We start from the raw sequence: 19750 nt of genomic DNA, 5'->3' as shown, positions 1-19750 counted from the left end.
GCTGTACTGGCTAACTATTTCTCCCTTACAGTTTCTAGAGTTAGAATTTAGCTCACAAGTCTCTACTCATGTGCTCCCCACATTGCTTATCATTCAATATCAATTGCTAGCCAAAATTTATTAGCTTTTAGTTAGGGGTATTTACTAATATCTTCTAGTAAGGACAGTTATAAAATATTTGTCCCTAAAGCCTAGGACATTTCTCCAAGTATATATTGAGTCTAGTAGACAATGGACTCAGGCTTAGAACATTCATAGGGTCAAGGGAGAACCCACAGCAACTTTCTCTCTTAGTGGAGTCTTGTGAGATTCCCTGTAGACATGGCAGAGCTTTCTGCCAGGTTCCTTCTTTCTGCTGAAGCTGCCATTCCTCAGCATGAGTAGATTTTTCTTGGCACCTTACATAAATATTGCCATAAGCCACAGCTGCTCCAGGGACACTGCAACAAAAGTATATCGGGACCCTGATGCATACCCATGGCTGTTAGAAAGTCTAAAATCTTCCAACTTTTTGAAGTTCACTAGGTCATCCAATGACTATTCCTGGTTAACATCATTTCATTTCATCCTGTGACTTGATATGCTCTACCCTTTTCCAATTCAATCAGCTAGGTTTTTCCTGTGTAGTTTCATTGATTGATTGAGTAGAGTTTTTTTTAAGCTAACAAAGATATTAGGACTATAGTATTGTGTTAGATTAATTAGGGTGGGAAGATTGATTTGTTTATTTAGTAAAACCCCATCCTTACAAAGAAAAGTGGGCCATAGAAGCATCAAAAAAACCCCAAACAACAGAGAACAGAAGGCAATTTAGAGGGACACAAACAAGATGGTCAACTTTAAAACTCACGTTGAATTTATCATATGCTTTTTGGTTTTTTTAGAGAAGCAAACTATTTCTTATGGAGATTCATGGCTTAATGTGCATACCTCATTTTCCTTTCTTCTTTGCATATGCAAATACAAATTATTTTTTTAAGTATGTCAAATAAAATACTGTAAACTGATCCTTTGTTGATTTCAAACTATAAGTTGACTTCAACTTGAAAAACTCTAATATTCCTACAGTTAAATTAAGTAAAGCTATGACTATAAAGTGGATTTAAAGTTAAGCAGGTCCAATACCTGCCCACTGCTCCTCATAGATGAAGAAGAATCCAAAATACTCTAGAATCTATTTTGAAAAGTCTCAGTGAGTTATATGTGCATCTTATACTGGAATTGCAGGATTATCTATATTCATAATGCTTGAATTATCAAATCTTGTTCTTGATTTGTAAGTCTTTTTTAATGCCCACTATTACTTTCCTTTCATTTTCTTGACAGAATGTTTCAAATCACCTAGTGGAGAAATAGCAGCAGAGAATTTTGGGCTCTTGATAACATTTGCAATTCAAACATGTTCTTTTTATTGTTTTGTTGCATGAAGTTCTAATTCAGGGAGTTGAAAATGAATGAATAAAAACATTAATTCTGCTTTATTAATCACATTTAGTCTGATTTTTAAAAATTGGTGTGAATTTGATGCTTATGAGAACTATGTACTAAAATCTCAGGTACTAATTAATACCTCTTAGAAACAATGCTGGCAACTGTGATGTAAGCTACCTTCCCCAGTTCTGCCCCAGAGTCTTCAAGTTGACCTGTAATGCTTTTTAAAATTCTACTGCCAGAGTTCTGGGAAATGTTAAATGAAGCCAGTCAGGGTAAGTGATGTGGGCAGGTATTGACCAAGCGTTTCTCCTTCTCAGTCATGAACCCAACATTCCAAAGATAACTAATCTCCCTCTTTTTGCTTGTTTTCTTTTATACCAGCAAGAGGCTTCACTGCAATTTCAAACAACCAATAGCTACCCTGTAATTTTCCATAGTGATTCTTCTTGGGGTTGTTGTTGATATTTCCCTAGGAGTAAATTAGGTATGATGAACAAGAACAGAAAAGAGCCCAGGATTATAATTTGTATTTAACATAAAGCCTTTTTTCCTCATACAGTGCCAAACACTTTCTGGCTGATTCTTACATCTCTATTAAAGAATTATGGAAAGATAGCTGAGACACAGTTGCCTAAGTGTCTTCCTATTAAAAATTCAGTTCTGTAGACACTGATCCTTGGTTCTGCTTAGTAAATTATTAAATTCCTGGCCCAGAAATAAAATTATTTTAAATAAGCTATTAGAACAACTAAAATCTAACTGCATATTTTTTCAAGTTCATTCAGATTTTTGCTAAACAAGCTTTTTGTGTTCTATTTTTCCATTGCCAATTGGTCTTACTGGCAAGAGCATAAAGCATCCCAACAATAACTGTTTACTGCAGTGACAGCCAGGAGTCTTTACTGTGAATTAACAAATTTCAGAAGTCAGATGGAAAAGAAAGAGAAGAGGAAAAAGGCATTTCTATTTCTCATGCAAATGAGGAAGTGATTTCTGAAACTACTCACAAAGGTCTTGCTTGACAAGGACACTCTTAGAAGCTGTTTCAATATGCGGAGGCCAAAACTGATGTGAATTAATTAGCATTTCATCCTCCAGTTATTTTCTAAAGAAAATACTATTGACTTTTGGTAGATAAAACTCCATATTTCTTTTCAATTTTATGGCACAAGTGTTTTATTTTTGGTATTGAATTTCTTCCTCATTTTTAAGCCATTTTCTGTCACTGATTTTTTTTCCTTCTAAGTTTGCAGTCTGGATCTGACATGTATACAGATCTATACAGCAAATTAGAAGATTGACAGAGGCTAATTAAAACATATGGAAAGTACATATCTGGGACACTGGGCAATAGAAAACCCTGCCTGAATTAAATTTAATAACAATGTTCCAAATTGAGTATCATTGTCATTACATTGCAATTATCTATCCAATTTTAAATCTCACAATAGCCTTCCTAGTACTTAGCATGTAGTAGCTTAACAAATAGTGAATGAATGAATGAACAAATGTGTTATATATGTTGATATGTTTGTAAAGGTCAAATAGAATAAAATATCAAATAGAATAGAATATTTTAAAACCACTAAATTGAACAAGATATCAGTATATTACAAGGGGATTTTAATGAAATAACAGCCATTAGACTTGTGTAGCCAAAAATATTTTGAAAATGGAACCCACTAAGATATATCGTTCAGAAGTTATATTATTATCTTTGCATTTCCCCCATTGCCAAGAACATGGTAGAAACTTAATAAATAGCTTTGTGATAGTCTTTAAAAACATAACCACAGATGTGTTCATGATTTTATGTATTTCTCATATGTATTCTTGGTTTTTACATGCCTGCATCCCTTTTGATATCTACACAAGATATTATCTAACTTTGTGTATAGGTAGGCAGGTTGAGGGATCAGGATGGAGCACATAATTAACTGAATAACTTGTACTTTCTTAAGAATCTAATTACTTTTAACTTATATTCATTGAATGACTTTAATGAAAAGTGTTAAATGACTGGATGCTAAACTCTGAAGAGAGTTGATATACAGACAAGAAAACTAATCTTACCACCAACAGTATCATGATTGTAATTACTATCTACTAAGAAGGAAGGCTAATTTAATGCAGCTGGAAATGATATTCAGTAAGTGTGCAGAAATCTTATTGACGTCAAAACCCTTACCACCACTCATACATACTCCCAGTACTATTTTACTGCTTTTGGGGAAGAAAAAAAAATAGTTCACTTAAAATAAAAAGCGAAAATAGGGGAAGGATTGAATTTGTAAATATTAGAATAACAATAAATAGGTCAGAAAAGTATGAAAGAGATAGAGAAGGCTCATTTGAGGAACCTTTAAAATGATTCCACTTGCCAAGTAGTGGAGCTAAAATAGTACTCTTTCTGGCCCTCAAATTGAAATTAAAATAAAAACTTGAGTAATGTGAAAATCCTTGAGATTCATAGTACTTTGGGAGATTGAGATAGAATTTTGTTAAATTGTTGCTGGTAGTATTTTCTCTTTTGGATTATACCTCTATCTTCAAATCCTTTTTTACTCATAGTATTTAGTGAGGCAGTTGCATCAAGATAATTTTACAAAATAGGGTCCCATGTATTTAAAAATTTTTTTCCAATTACATGTAGAGATATTTTTTTGAGTTCCAAATTTTTCTCCCACTGTCCTTCCCTTGTCCCCTCCCACAGGCAGCAAGCAATCTGATATAGGTTATACATTACAAGCATGTTAAACATATTTCCACACTAGTCTTGTTGTAAGGGAATCAAAACAAAAGGGAAAACATGCAAGAAAGAATAAACAACAATGACCAAAAAAAAAAAAGCAACAACAAAAGTGAAAATAGTATGCTTCAATCTGCATTCAGACTCCATAGTTCTTTTTCTGAATGTGGAGAGCATTTTCCATCATGACTCTTGGCATTGTCTTGGATCATTTTATTGCTGAGAAGAGTTAAGTCTATCACAGTTGATCATCATACATTGTTGTTGATACTGTGTACAATGCTTGGTGAATATTTTTCCCAAAGGGAAAAGAGACTTGTTTCCTTCAGCCAGCTATCTAAAAATTGTGAAATAAAACTTTGGAATTGAAGCAGAAACATGGATCGTTTTATCCTTTTGGTAATTTGAAAATGTATAATATTTTAAAACATCCTCCGCCTTTAAACTACCAGTCTATTCACCCTCAGTTTTGTTTCTCTTCTTTTTTCCTACCAGGAAGATACAGCTCTGAAAGTGATGCATGGAGCTTTGGTATCCTTTTGTGGGAGACCTTCAGTTTAGGAGTCTGTCCGTATCCTGGAATGACCAACCAACATGCTCGAGAGCAAGTGGAGCAAGGTTAGAATAGAATTAGAGATGAAATATTCACAGCCAGTTCACAGATTAAATGTGCAAGGGAAAGTTCAGAGATATTGCCCCAATTTGTTGGTGGGAGAAATTAACAAGAGACTCTAAAGTTGGGTTGGGCAAGATAGAGCAGTGTTTCCCAGCCTCCCTCCCCTCCCCCCATTTCTTTAAAGAGAATTACAATTACTGTCTGTTTGGAGGATCTTTGAAGAATTTTATAACACTCCTTGAAAAATTTGGGAAATCATAATCCCAGGGATTGTGCATAACAGAGTGCCTGGAACATATTAGGTGCTTGATAAATGTATGTTGAATTTACATTATTAATTTATTTAATGTGAGTGACCTCTACGGCAAATACTGGATTTTTTTTACTTCCCATTATTAAGCACCAGAAATAAATCTTATTTTTTAAAATTTTTAAAATCTTATTTTATTTAATAAATATATGTTTGTGAATATTATAATACCCATGAGATTTTTATTAATAATTTAACCTATCATACCTGTTGGGGAATGGAAGAGAGGATGGCAAAGTCAGGAAATGCCACCCAGGATGATGTATATTGGGAATTCTATATGTCCTGAGAATACTGTATTAAATTATAAAGTCCTGGAAGATACCATGAAAATATCCATCTGGGCCCTCCCCAGTCAGTGTGTTATAACTATTTCTATGAATCTAAGAAATGAATGAGAGAACATGGGTTGTAGACTGACTCTCCTTGGAATGGTAGTGATTATCAATTTAACACTGGGTTCAGAAGAGTAAGTAGCCCTTCATCTTATTCTTGGACCACAAGAAGACAAAATACTTAAGAACAAATCAGAAATACCATTATCCCACCTGCTAGAAAAGTTTTTTGCATAGATGATGCTGACCAGCAAAGGTAGTAAAATAAGCATGCACATAAAATAGACTAAAGATATGAATGTTTTTATTATGTGTGATTACTATATCATTTTTTTATTGGAAGCAGATCTTATGATTTATAGTCAAGGATGTCATGCATTTTTGGATCAGTACTATGTTCAGATCAAAGTTATATAACATATTACAGATCAATACAGGGAAATCATAAGAAACAACTTCATTCTTTAATGTAGTTGAGATGGAATAAGAGTACAAATTAAGTATTTACTTTAAATCTGAAGAGAGAAAACATGAAGAGCCCAGACATTGAAAATCTACACTTAACACAAACCCCATGAAACACATGTCAAAAATAACACCAAAGTCTTGAAAGAAGGGGTAAAACCTGGCCCTGGCACAAGGTCCCAAAGCCAGGAAATGAGGCTGGAAATATAAGTAAACAGAATAAAACACTGAATACATTGAAGAAATACTCTATGTGAGAAGAAGCCCAAGTTGTAAAACCAGAAGAAAATAACTCCACTGAAAGTGCAAATAGAGCCTCAAGGGGAGAAAAATGACTTAGCCACATGGACATTTTTGCCCTAGGCCTCCTCCTTAAATTGGAGTTTCTGGAAGAAGTCAACCAATTGTAAGGTGAGGCCTTAGAGGTAGAGAATACCACCAATGTGAAAAACATTTTAGGAGTGGAGAGAGCTTCCAGAGTAAAGAGGTCTCTGTGGCATGGTAAGAGAGTAAGTAAAGATAATCTCAAGGTTCAAGTATGGTTTTATTCTGTTTCATTGGTTTTAAGAAGAAAGAAAAGAGAAGAGAAGAACCTGGTGGTTCAGATCATGTGAGGTTCATGAGATGCCCACTTTATCTTTCTATACTCTTCTTCCAGGAATACCCCACTAATGAGAAATACTAAGTTCCTCCCATACACAGTGTATTACTTTTCTCTTCTCTTCTCTTTTGGGGCCAAAAACAAACAATAGGTTGGCCACAAGGACTCCAAAATGGGCTGGAAAAAGTGAAGCAAAAGATTAAAAATTAAATTATAAGCAAAATGAGACCTCTGGAGGAAAGAACTGGAAGATTAATACTTCAGAATAGAAGAAAAATCATTGCAAAGTAGCAAATATCCTGAAAATGAGAATCAAGCCAGTAATGCAATGGCTCCAAAATACAAGAAATATTATTATAACAAATGTAAGGTACCAAGAACAACTGACTTGGAAAACAAGCCAAGGAGAAATAATTTATAAATTCACGTTCTATCACCTCAACTGGACCCTGACTATAGCTAGACAATTCTTTTAGTGCCCCTTAATTCTTTATTTCAGTCCTCACAAAAGCTTTTCCAAACCTCTTCTCTCCTCAAGCCTGTTTTACACTTCTCTCCCTCCCTCCCTCCCCCTCACCTTGCATCCTACTGTTGGTGCCAGGAAATTAATCTCATTCAAGGTGTTCCCCCTCTTCTCATCTGAAAAGCCCTTAAAATCATCAACTACTCTCTATTTCCTTTCTTCTTTATATCACCACCCCCTCAGGTTTTTAAGCTCATTTTTGCGGGTTTTTTGCCCAAGCCGCCCCCAATTAGAATTACAAGGTGAGTTCCCTGAGGACAGAGACTACAGTGGGTGGTTTTTGTCTCTTTCTGTCCTCAGTGCTTAGAGTATACCTAGCACGTAGTCCTTTTTGCTTGTATTTGTATCCACAGCACTTAACACAATGCCTGGAACATATAGTAGGTACTTCATAAAGACTTGTTTCCTTCTTCCTTTTTTTCTCCCAGGCCCTGATAATAACTTGGTCAAGGCCACCTTCTCCATTTGTGCCCTTGATTTTATCCCTTCCCATCTTGTCCAAGAGATTGTAAACTTATTTCTCTTCTCTCTCTTGTCAACATCCCCTTAAATTATCTCCCCCCCCCAACACTTCTCTAACTCCTAGAAAAAGCCTTCTACAGTCAGTGCTTCTATTTCCTTTCTCCTCACTATTACAACAGGAAAATAAAATGGAATCATGGAAATAACCATAAGGAGAAGAGGAAACAAAAATACTGCTTTTTGCAGATGATGTGATGATCTATCAAGAGAAACCAAGAGTCACCTAAAAAAATTAGTTGAAAAAAATAACCTCAGCAAACTTGCAAGATATTAAATAAATCACTGACATATATATATGTGTGTGTGTATTTGTGTATATATGTATACACACATTTATACATACATGCATATATATATATACACACACGTGTGTGTGTATATACATACCAACAAAAAACAGCAGGAAGAAATATAAAGAGAAAGTCCATTCACAATAACCACAAAATGTATAAAATATTTAGGAGTCTATTAACCAGGGCAGACAAAGGAACTATATGAAGTATAAGATACTTTCTAAAAATATGCCTCTAAATAACCAGAGAGGTATTAATTAATTGCTTATTAAGATTACATAACCCAGATATAAAAAAAGGATTCAAATTTATAAGAACAATAGCCATTTGCCAATAAGTAAGTCAATGGATAGTATATGGGTATATATTATATATGTATATATGTACACATTATACATATGTGTATTATATAATATATACATATATAAAGGCAGTTTTCAAAGGAAGAAATTTGAGCTATCAACCATATTTTTAAGTGCTCTAAATCACTAATAGGGATATATAGATTAAAGCAACACTGAGATTGCATATTATGCTTATCAAATTGTCAAAATAATGAAAAAGGGAAAATGAGAATTTCTGGAGGGTCTGTGGGAACACAGCTGTGTACAATAACATGCTGTTGGTAGAGGTGTGAGTAGTCTAGTCATTGTAGAAAGCAATTTTTAATTATGCCCACAAATTCATTAAACTGGGCATATATATTGTTGGATCCAATACCTTCTCTAGTCTAATACCCTAAAAGTGTTAAAGAGGAAAAGAGCCCATATGAAAAGAAACATTTATAGCAGCTCTTTTTGTAGTGGCAAATAACTGGAAACTAAAGGAATGTTCCTTTATAGCAGAATAACTAAACAAAGTCTGATATATGAATGTTATAGAATATTATTATGCTGCAAGAAATTATAAAAGGACAGTTTCATAGAATCCTGGGAAGATTCGTATAACTTATGTAGAGTCTTGAGCAGAACCAGATCTATTTATACAATATCATGATTATAAACAACAACAACTTTGAAGGGCTTAAAACCTCTTAACAATTAAATGATGAATCATGATTCCAGAGGACAAATAGTAAAGCATGCTAACAGAGGTGAGACTCAAGATGGAATATAAGGCATACATTTTTTGAGGCAACAAATATAAATTTTTTTTGTTTTTTTTGTTTGTTTTGTTTGACTGTACATATTTATTACAAGGCTTTTGTTTTTGCATTTCAGTGCGGTGGGGGGAGAGATATGGGGGACTAAAGATAGGGTAGCCAAAAATATTTTTAAAAATGAATAAGAAAAGAAAGGTTATTGAAATAGTTTTTATAAAATAACTCATAAAAGGAAACAAAAGAAACGCAAACAAGGATACCTTTGGAAGTTACATGTTGAATTTATTATATATTTTATAAGAAAGCCAGATCTTTCTACTATTTATGTGGAAATGCCCAACCAAATAAGTGTCTAAGCTCAGAATTTTCAAAAATAAACACCTCACACACATGCATCCAATGCTACAAGAAGTCAAGATGGCTAAGCTATGAGACTTGTCGATTTAAGAGATGATAGGTAAATGTGGAGAGAACAGTTTGAATTGAATTGAATGATAAGCCGTGAAAGGGAATGGAAGCCATTTTGCAAAGAGTTGAGAGGTGAATCAGAGAAGTGGTCAATGTGTGTATTTGGCTTTTTCTAGGGATTTGATTATAAAGTGGAAGAGAGAGAGGACCTAAGTTGAAGGGATGGCAGGGTCTAGTGAGGATCTTTTCATAATGGAGGAGACTTGAACATGTTTGTAGCCAAAAAGGAAGAAAACTGTTAATAGGGAGAGCTTAAAGGTTAGAAAGAGAAGGGGGAGAGTTATAGGATCAATCCAATGTACATGTAGAGTGGTTGACTTCATAATAGGGATGGGAGGAAAGGGGTTTGAGATGTGAAAAAGAGGGAACTCACTGAAAATGGTCTCTGTTTTTCAGTAAAGGATGAAGTGAGATCCTTAGTTGAGAGGAAAGAAGGAAATGATGTGAGATACCAGAGTAAAGAAGAAAATATGTAGAATAGCTGGGTGGGGATGGGGCAGTGGAATAAAGAATGTGCTTTTGTTTTAGTAGTTTGGGGATTTTGTTTAGCATTTGTTTTAGTAGTTTCTTATTCTGTGTGACCCCATTTAGAATTTTCTTGTCAAAGAAGGATACTAGATTTGTTTGCTATTTCCATCTCCAACTCATATTACAGATGAGGAAACTGAGACAAACAGGGAGGGACTCGTAAAAGGCCTATTTTGCTAAAGTGAGAACCAGTTGAGGGTGTGGAGCCAAGATGGCAGAGAGAAGCCAGTAAGCTACCTGAGCTCTCCCAGATTTCATTCAGAAACAAGATTAAATTAAGCCTCTAAACTGATTCTGGAGCTACAGAAAAAGACAGAGTGCAACAATCTTCTAGCTTAAGATAACCTAGAAGGACTTCAGGAAAGGTCCATCTCACTTGGGTAAAAGAGGAGTACAGCACAGCACAGAGGGTATCTGGGCAAGCCACACTTAGGCACAGCACAGATCAGCTGCTGAGGACCTTCAGTCATGGTACAGCAAGCCAATTGTGAGCCCCCCCCCAGGGCCAACACAGAAGGCAATCTGGCAGCAGGTGTTTCCCCTACACAATAGGCACAACTAGTCCAGACTACCCCAGTGCAGTGAGTGAGCTGTGAGCCCCTGAGGCCTCAGAGCAGAAAGCCAGTAATCTGGCCCCCAGCAAAAGAAGCCTGTGACAGTGCCCTCTGTACCCCAGGAGCACAGCTCAGTTTGAAAAGGCTCTAAATAAGCTAAAATATGAGTAAGAAACAAAAGAACTCTCACCATAGGAAGCTGCTATGACAACAGGAAAGACCAAAATGCAAACTCAGAAGAAGACAGTAATGCCAAAATACCTGCATGAGAAGCCTCAAAGGGGAAAAGGAATTGGTCTCATGACCAAAAAGCCATCTTAAAAGAGCTCAAAAAGGATTTTGTTAAATAAATAAGAGAGGTAGAAGAAAAACTGGAAAAAGAAATGAGAGTTATGCAAGAGAGAGTCAGTAGCTTGGAAAAAAGAAAACAACTCCTTAAAGAAAACAATTGGCCAAATGGAAAAGGAGGTGCAAAAGCTGACTGGGAAAAATAATTCCTTAACAGTCAGAATTGGGCAGATGGAAGCTAGTGACTCATTGAGATATCAGGAATCAGTAATGCAAAAATCAAAAGAATGTAAAAGTAGAAGAAAATGTAAACTATCTCATCAGAAAAACAACATACATGGAAAGTAGGTCCAGAAAGGGCAATTTAAGAATTATTGGACCACCTGAGGGCCATGATAAAAAAAAAGAAGAAGAAGAAGAAATGTATTTCAGGGAATTATCAAGGATAACTGCCCCAATATCTTAAAACCAGAGGAAAAAATAATCATTGAAAGAATCCACCAATCACCTCCTGAACGATACTCCAAAAGGAAAACTCCAAAGAATATTATAGCCAAATTTCATAATTATCAAATAAAGGACAAAACACTGCAAGTAACTAGAAAGAAGCAATTTAAATATCAAGGAGCCACAATCAGGAGTCCACAGGACCTGGTATCCAAGAGTTTGTGATAAGATATTCTAGAGGGCAAAGGAACTTGGATTAAAACCAAGAATCTACTACCCAGCAAAACTGAACATAATCTTTCAGGGGGAATCGTGGACATTTAGTGAAATAGGGGACTTTAAAACTCTCCTGATCAAAAGTCCAGAATTGAAAAGAGAATTAAGAAAAGCATAAAAGGTAAAACCAGATATGTTATTCATAAGGTTAAAATATTTACATCCTTATATGGGAAGAAGATACTTGTAACTCTTGAGAATTGTATCTCTGTTAGGGCAGATAGAAGGATTATACATAGAGAGTGTGGGTATAAGTTGATTTTGACATGATGATATAAAAAAATACCTTAAGGTGTGAAAAAGGATTGTACTGGGAGAAGAGGAAAGGGGAGGCAGAATGTGGTAAATCACATCACACACAAAAGACTTATTATAATAGAGGGAAAGGAGACGGGTGAGTATTGTTTCAATCTTATTCTCATTGGATTTGGCTCAAAAAAGGAATAACATACACACTCAGTTGGGTATAGAATTTTATCAAACCCTACAGGGAAGTAAGAGGGGAAAGGTGAAAGAAAAGGGTAGGGTACTGATAGAAGAGAGAGCAGAAGTAGGAGGGAAAAGGAGAAAGGACAGGGAGGTGGGGCTGATAGAAGGGAGGGCAGTTTGAGGTTGTGGTCAGAAGCAAAATACTGGTGAGAAGGGAAAGGGAGAAAGAAAAGAAAAAAGTATTAACAAGGGGAAAAATAGAAATACTCAGTTAATAATCATAACTGTGAATGTGAATAGAACGAACTCTCCCATAAAAATGGAAGGGAATAGCAGAATGGATTAAAAATCAGAATCCAACAATATGTTGTTTACAAGAAGCACACTTGAAGCAGAGAGATACAGAATAAAGGTAAAAAGCTAGAGCAGAATATATTGTACTTCAGCTGAAGTTAAAAAAAAAAAGTAAGGGTAGCAATCTTGATCTCAGACAAAGCAAAAGCAAAAAATCGATCTAATTAAAAAGGATGAGGAAGGAAACTACATCTTGCTAAAAGATACCATAGACAATGAAGTAATATCAATACTAAAGATATATTCACCAAGTAGTATAGCATTCAAATTCTTAGAGAAGAAGTTAAGTGAGTTACAAGAAGAAATGGACAGTAAAACTATATTAGTGTGGGACCTCAACCTCCCCCTCTCAGAACTAGATAAATCTAGCCACAAAATAAATAAGAAAGGGGCAGCTAGGTGGCACAGTGGATAGAGCACTGGCCCTGGAATCAGGAGGACCTGTGTTCAAATCTGGCCTCAGACCCTTGACACTAGCTGTGTGACCCTGGGCAAGTCACTTAACCTCAATTGCCTCACCCCCAAAAAAATAAATAAGAAAGAAGTTAAGGAGGTGAATAGAATTTTAGAATTGAAATTAAATAGGATAGACCTCTGGAGAAAACTGGGGATAGAAAGGAATATACCCTTTTCTCTGTAGTACATGATACCTACACAAAAATTGACCATGTATTAAGACATACAAACCTCACAGTCAAATTCAGAAAGGAAGAAATAGTAAATTCGTCCTTTTCAGATAATAATGCAATAAAAATTATGTGTAATAATGTGCCTTGAAAAGACAGACCAAAAATTAATTGGAAACTAAATAATCTCATCCTAAAGAATGAGTGGGTCAAACCACAAATCATAGAAACAATCAATAATTTCATCAAAGAGAATGGCAATAATGAGATAATTACCAAAATTTATGGGATGCAGACAAAACAGTTACTGGGGGAAAAATTTATCTGTAAATGCCTATATGAATAAAATAGAGAAATAAATAAAATAAAATAAAATAGATCAATGAATTGGGCATGCAACTAAAAAAGCTAGAAAAAGAACAAATTAAAAATCCCCAACTAAAACCCAGATACAAGTCTGAAAATCAAAAGAGAGATTTATAAAATTGAAAGGAAGAAAACTATAGAATTAATAAATAAAACTAAGAGCTGATTTTATGAAAAAACAATAGATAAACCTTTGATTAAGTTTATTTTGAAAAAGAAAGAAGAAAACCAAATTATCAGTATCAAAAAAGAAAAGGGTGAATGTACCACCAATGAAGAGGAAATTAAAGCATTAATTAGGAGCTATCTTGCCCAACTGTATGCCAATAAATTTGACAATCTGAATGAAATGGATGAATATTTATATAATATAAAATATAAATTACTCAGATCAATAGAAGAGGAAATAAAATCCTTAAATAAGCCCATTTTAGAAAAATAAATTGAACAAGCCTCAATGAACTCCCTCAGAAAAAATCTCCAGTGCCAGTGGATTTACAAGTTAGTTCTACCAAATGGAAAATGGTCTCCACATCCAAAAAAAGAATTATGGACTCAATGCAGATCAAAGCATACTATTTTTACTTTTTTTTGTTTGTTTCTTCTTTCTTTTCCTTTCTTTTCTTTTCTTTTCTTTTCTTTTCTTTTCTTTTCTTTTCTTTTTTTTTTTGCAGGGCAATGAGGGTTAAGTGACTTGCCCAGGGTTACACAGCTAGTAAGTGTCAAGTGTCTGAGGCTGGATTTGAACTCAGGTCCTCCTGAATCCAAGGCCGGTGCTTTATCCACTGTGCCACCTAGCTGCCCCCTGTTTCTTCTTTCTTGTGGTTTTCCCCTTTTGTTCTGATTCTTTTCTCACAACATGACTAATGTGGAAATATATTTAACATGATTATAATGTATAACCTAAAAAAATTAAATAAAAAATAAAATGAAAACCAATTGAAGTTAGATTAAATAATTTTTAGTGGACCCAGTCAGTTCTGTTGAATGATTTCCTCTAGTTCCAGTCAGCAACACTCTTAGTATGAGTAGATAAGGTAAATGATTGGAGTAATCCAGCGTTGGTATTTAGCAAAATATGAACATTGATAGTAAGAGGGAATGGGGCAAGGATTCAAGAGTAGTGGACACTGTACAGGTGAAATGGTGAAATCAAATAGTTGAGGGCAATTATTCTTTCCCTCTATCTTTTTGTTGTTGTTGTTGTTGTTCTTATAATACCCACAAAATGTAGGATTCTTTCTATAGTATCTTACATAGTCTCTTCCCCAAATCTGAGTTTAAGAGAAGCTCCTGAATTTCCCTTCTACATCCCCATTGTTCATTCTAATTTTATTCTTCAAAGAAGTTTCAAGTTATTTTCTTCCCAAGATGTGGAAGAAGCTTGCTCATTGTAATTGTTATTTTTCATTTTAATACTGGGTGCTCTTAAAAGTCTTTGTGAGCTTGTAAATGTTACAGCCTTGGATTGTAGGATGCCGTTAAAACAATCTGTGAATGGCTTTTAATAAAAATGTTGTTTTCGTTTAGGCCAATTACATCACAATATTGCACATATAGTATTGTCATTTCAGGCCCTGAGGCAAACAAAATATGGCTTCTATAAATTAGATAGTGAAATACTTTCTGGGCATCAGAATTGAAGTCCATATAAAGAAAGAATTCCATATGCTTTTACATGCCGTTTGTAGAACTCTTTCTATTATGCCAAATACCTAAACAATTAACGATTTAAAGGTAAAAAGTTGCACCAAGGGTGTTAAGGAAAGCCCAACATCAATATCTGTTCCCTTTCTACTAATTTTAAACTACCTTTCCTTCTTCTTTTGGGGCTCCAGGATACCGGATGTCAGCTCCTCAGAAGTGTCCTGAAGAAATTTATAAAATAATGCTGAGGTGTTGGGACTACAAACCTGAAAACCGGCCCAAGTTCAGCGAACTTCAGAAAGAGCTAGCTGCCATCAAGAAAAAAGTGACATAGGGATGAAGTCATGCCAGACACTACCTACAAGACTCTGTTTCCCAGCAAAGTAATATTTTTCCCTCATAAGAAATGAGTTTATACTACATTACCTGCGATAGTCTAGAGTTCCTTTTAAAAAATTAATTGGGTTTTTTTAATGTGCCAATTTGAAAATGTCCAAGTCATATGCATTAAAACCAATGTACTGTTCTGCCAAGTGCTGCTTAGCCAATCACAGCTCTTCTGCTGTACCTGGCCATCATCCATAGAAAAGCACAGCCAGTAAATGTAAGGGACTATGGATCCTATCTGTTTTACATGGATTAACTACTATTGATGTTGCTCAGTTCACAGTTTGCTGCCTTAAGTCACAGAGACCTAATACATTGGTGCTATAATCCTAATTGGTGGTGCCAAGTCGGCAGACACACTCCAGCATAATCTTGCTTATCTCATGACTGAGGCAAGATTATATTTTTAGAATATTTCCCCAAACTTCTGTTTTCTTAATAGCTGGCATCACTTGACAAGGTTTGAAAATGCTAAAATTTCTTCTTTAAAAATAATACACTACTTACTACATTTTGCATTTGAAAATATTTGGACTTTTTTTTTAAATAGTAGAGTGACCAAAACATTTGGATCATCACACACCCATTTCTTCAGTAAGGTTGAAATTTTCCTTATTCCCTTATTCCCTAGCACCCTTATTCCATATCACCCTCTCTCTCTTTGGTCAGATCATCAGAAACCTTTGCATATAGTTTCCTTTGAGAGCTTAAGCCAGATTTTTAGTGACTGCTTTTGAATGAATCCATGAAAAGCTGCTATTAATAGGAGGAATGTCTATAAAGGAGAGTGACCTAAAATAAAGCGTTCTAGTAGTAGTGATGAAAGTGGTGAATGAAAGGAAATAGAAAATTGGTTTCTTATTAGGACCAGTACCTTTCTAACTTTTTTCCTGCATGACCCATTAGAGGTTCACTTCTAAAGAAACCACAAAACACTCATCCAAAATAAACATTTTTTGTACAGATCTTTCTTTATATAATTCCTTGGATTTACTACTAATTACTGGATGTACAACAAAATCAAGTGTTCTCTGACTTGCATTCTCTCATTTAGACATCTTGAAGGATCTTTTTATTGAAAATATTTAAGTAACTTATAATTTATCAACCAAAGAATTCCTAGAGTGACAAATACTAGCAGCATGCAAAATAAAAAAATAAAATAAAATGGATTAGGGATTCTGTGAAGTCAATGTTTATAGCCCCAAAGCAACATATTCCTTTCCTTCATGGGGAGTGGAGAGAAGCAATTACCAGGTTTTATTTGAATTTTCAAAAACAAAGACTTTTTGTTAACTTTCCTAGAAGTTCTCTAATGAAGGTCTCATTCATTTGTGTTTTTCAAATTTACCAAACTTAATTATTTGGTGAAAATCCCTAGCCTAGGTAAGACATTGCCTAACTTTAAAACAATTTCACAACAGGTACAACAATATTAGAACATCATGTTTACAGACGTCTTTGAGCTAAAAGAGAAATGTCACAGTAATTTTTATCCACTTGGAAGAGCTAAAGCAAAGTGATTAGAAATTGAAATAGTTTTAATTTCTTTTAAACCATAAGATTTTTTTTCTATGAAACTTAAAGCTGTGTTTCAATCTTGCAAAATAGTTTTATGTGTAGTTTTGGCTAACTTCACTAATATTATGGTGTCACCAAGTTCTTACTTAAGAACACTGTTGTTAGGCTGTGTATCAAGAAAAAAGAAAAGTATGGATGCTCACTCCAAGGACCTGATAGCTGGATGAACACAGAAGAAATAATAAGGAAGCATTCCATTTCCAGATCATATATAATTATTATTTCTAATGTAGCTCACCTATTTAAGATAAGTTCTTATGAATTTTCAGATGTTCTAAGTGTATTACTAAGACTTTTGTGTGAACCACATTACCATCACAATAAGATTAATTGAAAATATTTCAGGCAAAGTACTGTTTGCTCCATTCCACATATACACCTCACCACTGCACTAATTTTAATATTTCTTATGAATCAGGTTGGTGTCAACAGCAAGTAGTGTCTGGATCATGAAAGTATAGGCTTTGATCTTTAAGAAGTCACAGCCCTCTTGCAGAATATACTTTATCGTGAAATAGGACAACAAAGGGACTAGGAGCTGAATAGATATTTCCATATTAATATCTTATTAATAAGTGAAGTGAGAAATTTTCAATATACAAATTGATTTCTATTATATACTTTTGACTCAGCATGAAAGTTTGCTATAAAAATAAAGTTGTGACTTCTTTTATTATCAATTACATGTTGCTAAAACACACCAAAGTTGTTTTATTTAACAGTTTAATTTTCTTTCTTTCCCTCAATTTTAGTTTAGTCTATAATCTAAATATTAGATTCTTTAGGGAACTAAAATAATTTATTTCTTTTTGCAAATGAAATATTTGAAAACTTCCCAACCCGGTGTCTTCTTGAAGGAAATATTGATAAAAAATTATGGGAATCTCATAAATTTCTTCATAAAACAGAAACATGTTATAACTAGAGATAGTTATAACCTAAAAACTATTCAAAATATAAATCATGGGCCTAAATCAGCTAAAGGGAATATTTTGCTCCCTTGAAAACCATACTATTACCTTCATCCTAATGCAAAGATTAAGCATTCTTTAGTCTATTTGTAGTTATTTTAAACCACACAGAAGCAATAGGCTCAGTTGGCTAACTACTGACTGGGGCGGGGGTGGGGGCGCAGATCATTTTCTACAAAGGCAAAAAAGGAAAAGAAACAGTTATTTCATTCCAAAATGATATAGCCCTGCAGGTACCATGAGAAACACAAATAGAGAAAATTTCAGCAGAAAGCCAGAGGGAAACAAGCACCATTGACCACTGGGACCAAAGGAAGCAAAATAGGTCATCTACCACCATGTGGCCATCAGCTGGAGGACTGTCATCTGTGACTGGAATAATATTATGGTATCCATATCTCAGAAATAATGTTAATGCTGAAACCCATAAGGTCATTTTCATGGTATAATATGGGTTTTCCATTATAGATCCAGTCCTGTTACTCCTAGCCTTAAAGAACTCTCCTGAGTCTTCCATTATATCAGCATTATAGGGTCTCAAAGACCATTCATTTACAGGAAGCTCTATTAATAATAGTTGGCTATTATTATCCAATTCACATTCAGGATTTATATCTTACTCCGTCATAACCTGCTTTCAAAAGACACAATGTTAAACAGATGGGCTGCCCAGCCAGCAAGCAAGATAACAGCATTATGTAGTTTTCAATACTAGTAATATTTGCAGCAGAAAGTTGGCAGCATCTTAAAGACTGTCATGATGCAGATAGGAAGAAAAAGACTGATGAATAAGGAAGTTTTGTAGAAATGAAGGGTAATGACAAGACCTTAGAGAAATGACAAAAGATTTAAATATTCAGAGTCAATAAATGCAGTGATGAAATAGAAAAACACACAACAGATTCCAAGAGAGTTGTTTGGAGGAGTCTCCCACTCTGAATTATTCTCTCATCTCTCTTGTCTCCATATCTTCAGAAAGACCCAAAACCTTGGTGGGTTTATCTTTTTCATCACTTAAAATTTTCCATTTTATAATGTTACTGATTTTTAAAAGGAGGCATTAGACTCATTCAGATCTGATTTTCTTTCTGCTTTCCATAAGGCTCGAGATAAGATATTTAATCCATTTAATTGGAATTATCTCCTTGTCTTTTTTCCTATAAGACTCTAATTTGTAGTTTAGTCTCATTCACCTGGCAGCTAAAGTAAAGGTAAGGTATTTAAAAAATGCAACACAGCATTACCCTTGAGTAGGGAACATTTGAGAAAAAAAACTTGAATCGCTGGGTAGTTCAGCAGGATGCTTATGGGGCAGATTATTTTTGGTCGTACATGAATTGCAAAGGATCTGTGATAATGACTATAACAACACGTACAATTTATAAATTCGAGGCAGTTAACTGAAACACAAAGTGGTTAAGCGACTTGTACAGGGTAACACAGCCAATAAGGGTCAAAGGTGAGATTTTAACTTGTGTCCCAGACTCCAAACCCAGTCTTCTGTCCACTAGGCTAATGGTTCATATTGAAGTTAAGAAAGCTTTCAGGTATCTTTACCTGTCCCTGATAAGGAATCAACCCTGATTTGATGTTTCTTCTTTAAAAAAAAAAAAAAAAACTTGTAGAAACCAACACATTAAGATACATAATTTGAGTTCAGATTTTTCCTTAAGAGTCTTCTTTGCACACACAGAACTCAAACCAAATTCTGTGAGCCATGGAAGAATTCAAAACTTGCATTTTAAGTGTTCCTAACCAAATTTGTTCTACAAGTGTTGCGATAAAGTGAAACGTTTTAAGTTACAATAATGATATTGATCAATAAATCCTATATGGAATATCTACTATGTGAGAGGCACTGTGCTAGGTTCTGATTCT

The 19750-nt window shown here is 34.6% G+C and overlaps 1 protein-coding gene across 3 annotated transcripts in view; it reads left to right on the top strand.

The window, feature by feature from the left end:
- The window catches only part of FER (FER tyrosine kinase), a 284636-nt gene extending 265088 nt beyond the window's left edge, over positions 1-19548 (top strand). For all 3 annotated transcript variants that reach the window (XM_043975821.1, XM_043975819.1, XM_043975820.1), the window contains 2 exons: positions 4679-4801; positions 15125-19548. In XM_043975821.1, the coding sequence (XP_043831756.1) occupies positions 4679-4801; positions 15125-15267 (266 nt within the window). In that variant the 3' untranslated portion in view covers positions 15268-19548. The remainder of the gene's footprint in view (positions 1-4678; positions 4802-15124) is intronic.
- The last annotated feature ends 202 nt before the right edge of the window (positions 19549-19750 follow it).

This window comes from Dromiciops gliroides, chromosome 1 (assembly GCF_019393635.1).
Source record: "Dromiciops gliroides isolate mDroGli1 chromosome 1, mDroGli1.pri, whole genome shotgun sequence".
Taxonomy (NCBI): Eukaryota; Metazoa; Chordata; class Mammalia; order Microbiotheria; family Microbiotheriidae; genus Dromiciops; species Dromiciops gliroides.
The sequence above is the reverse complement of the archived record's forward strand: the minus strand, read 5'-3'. Positions and strand labels throughout refer to the sequence as shown.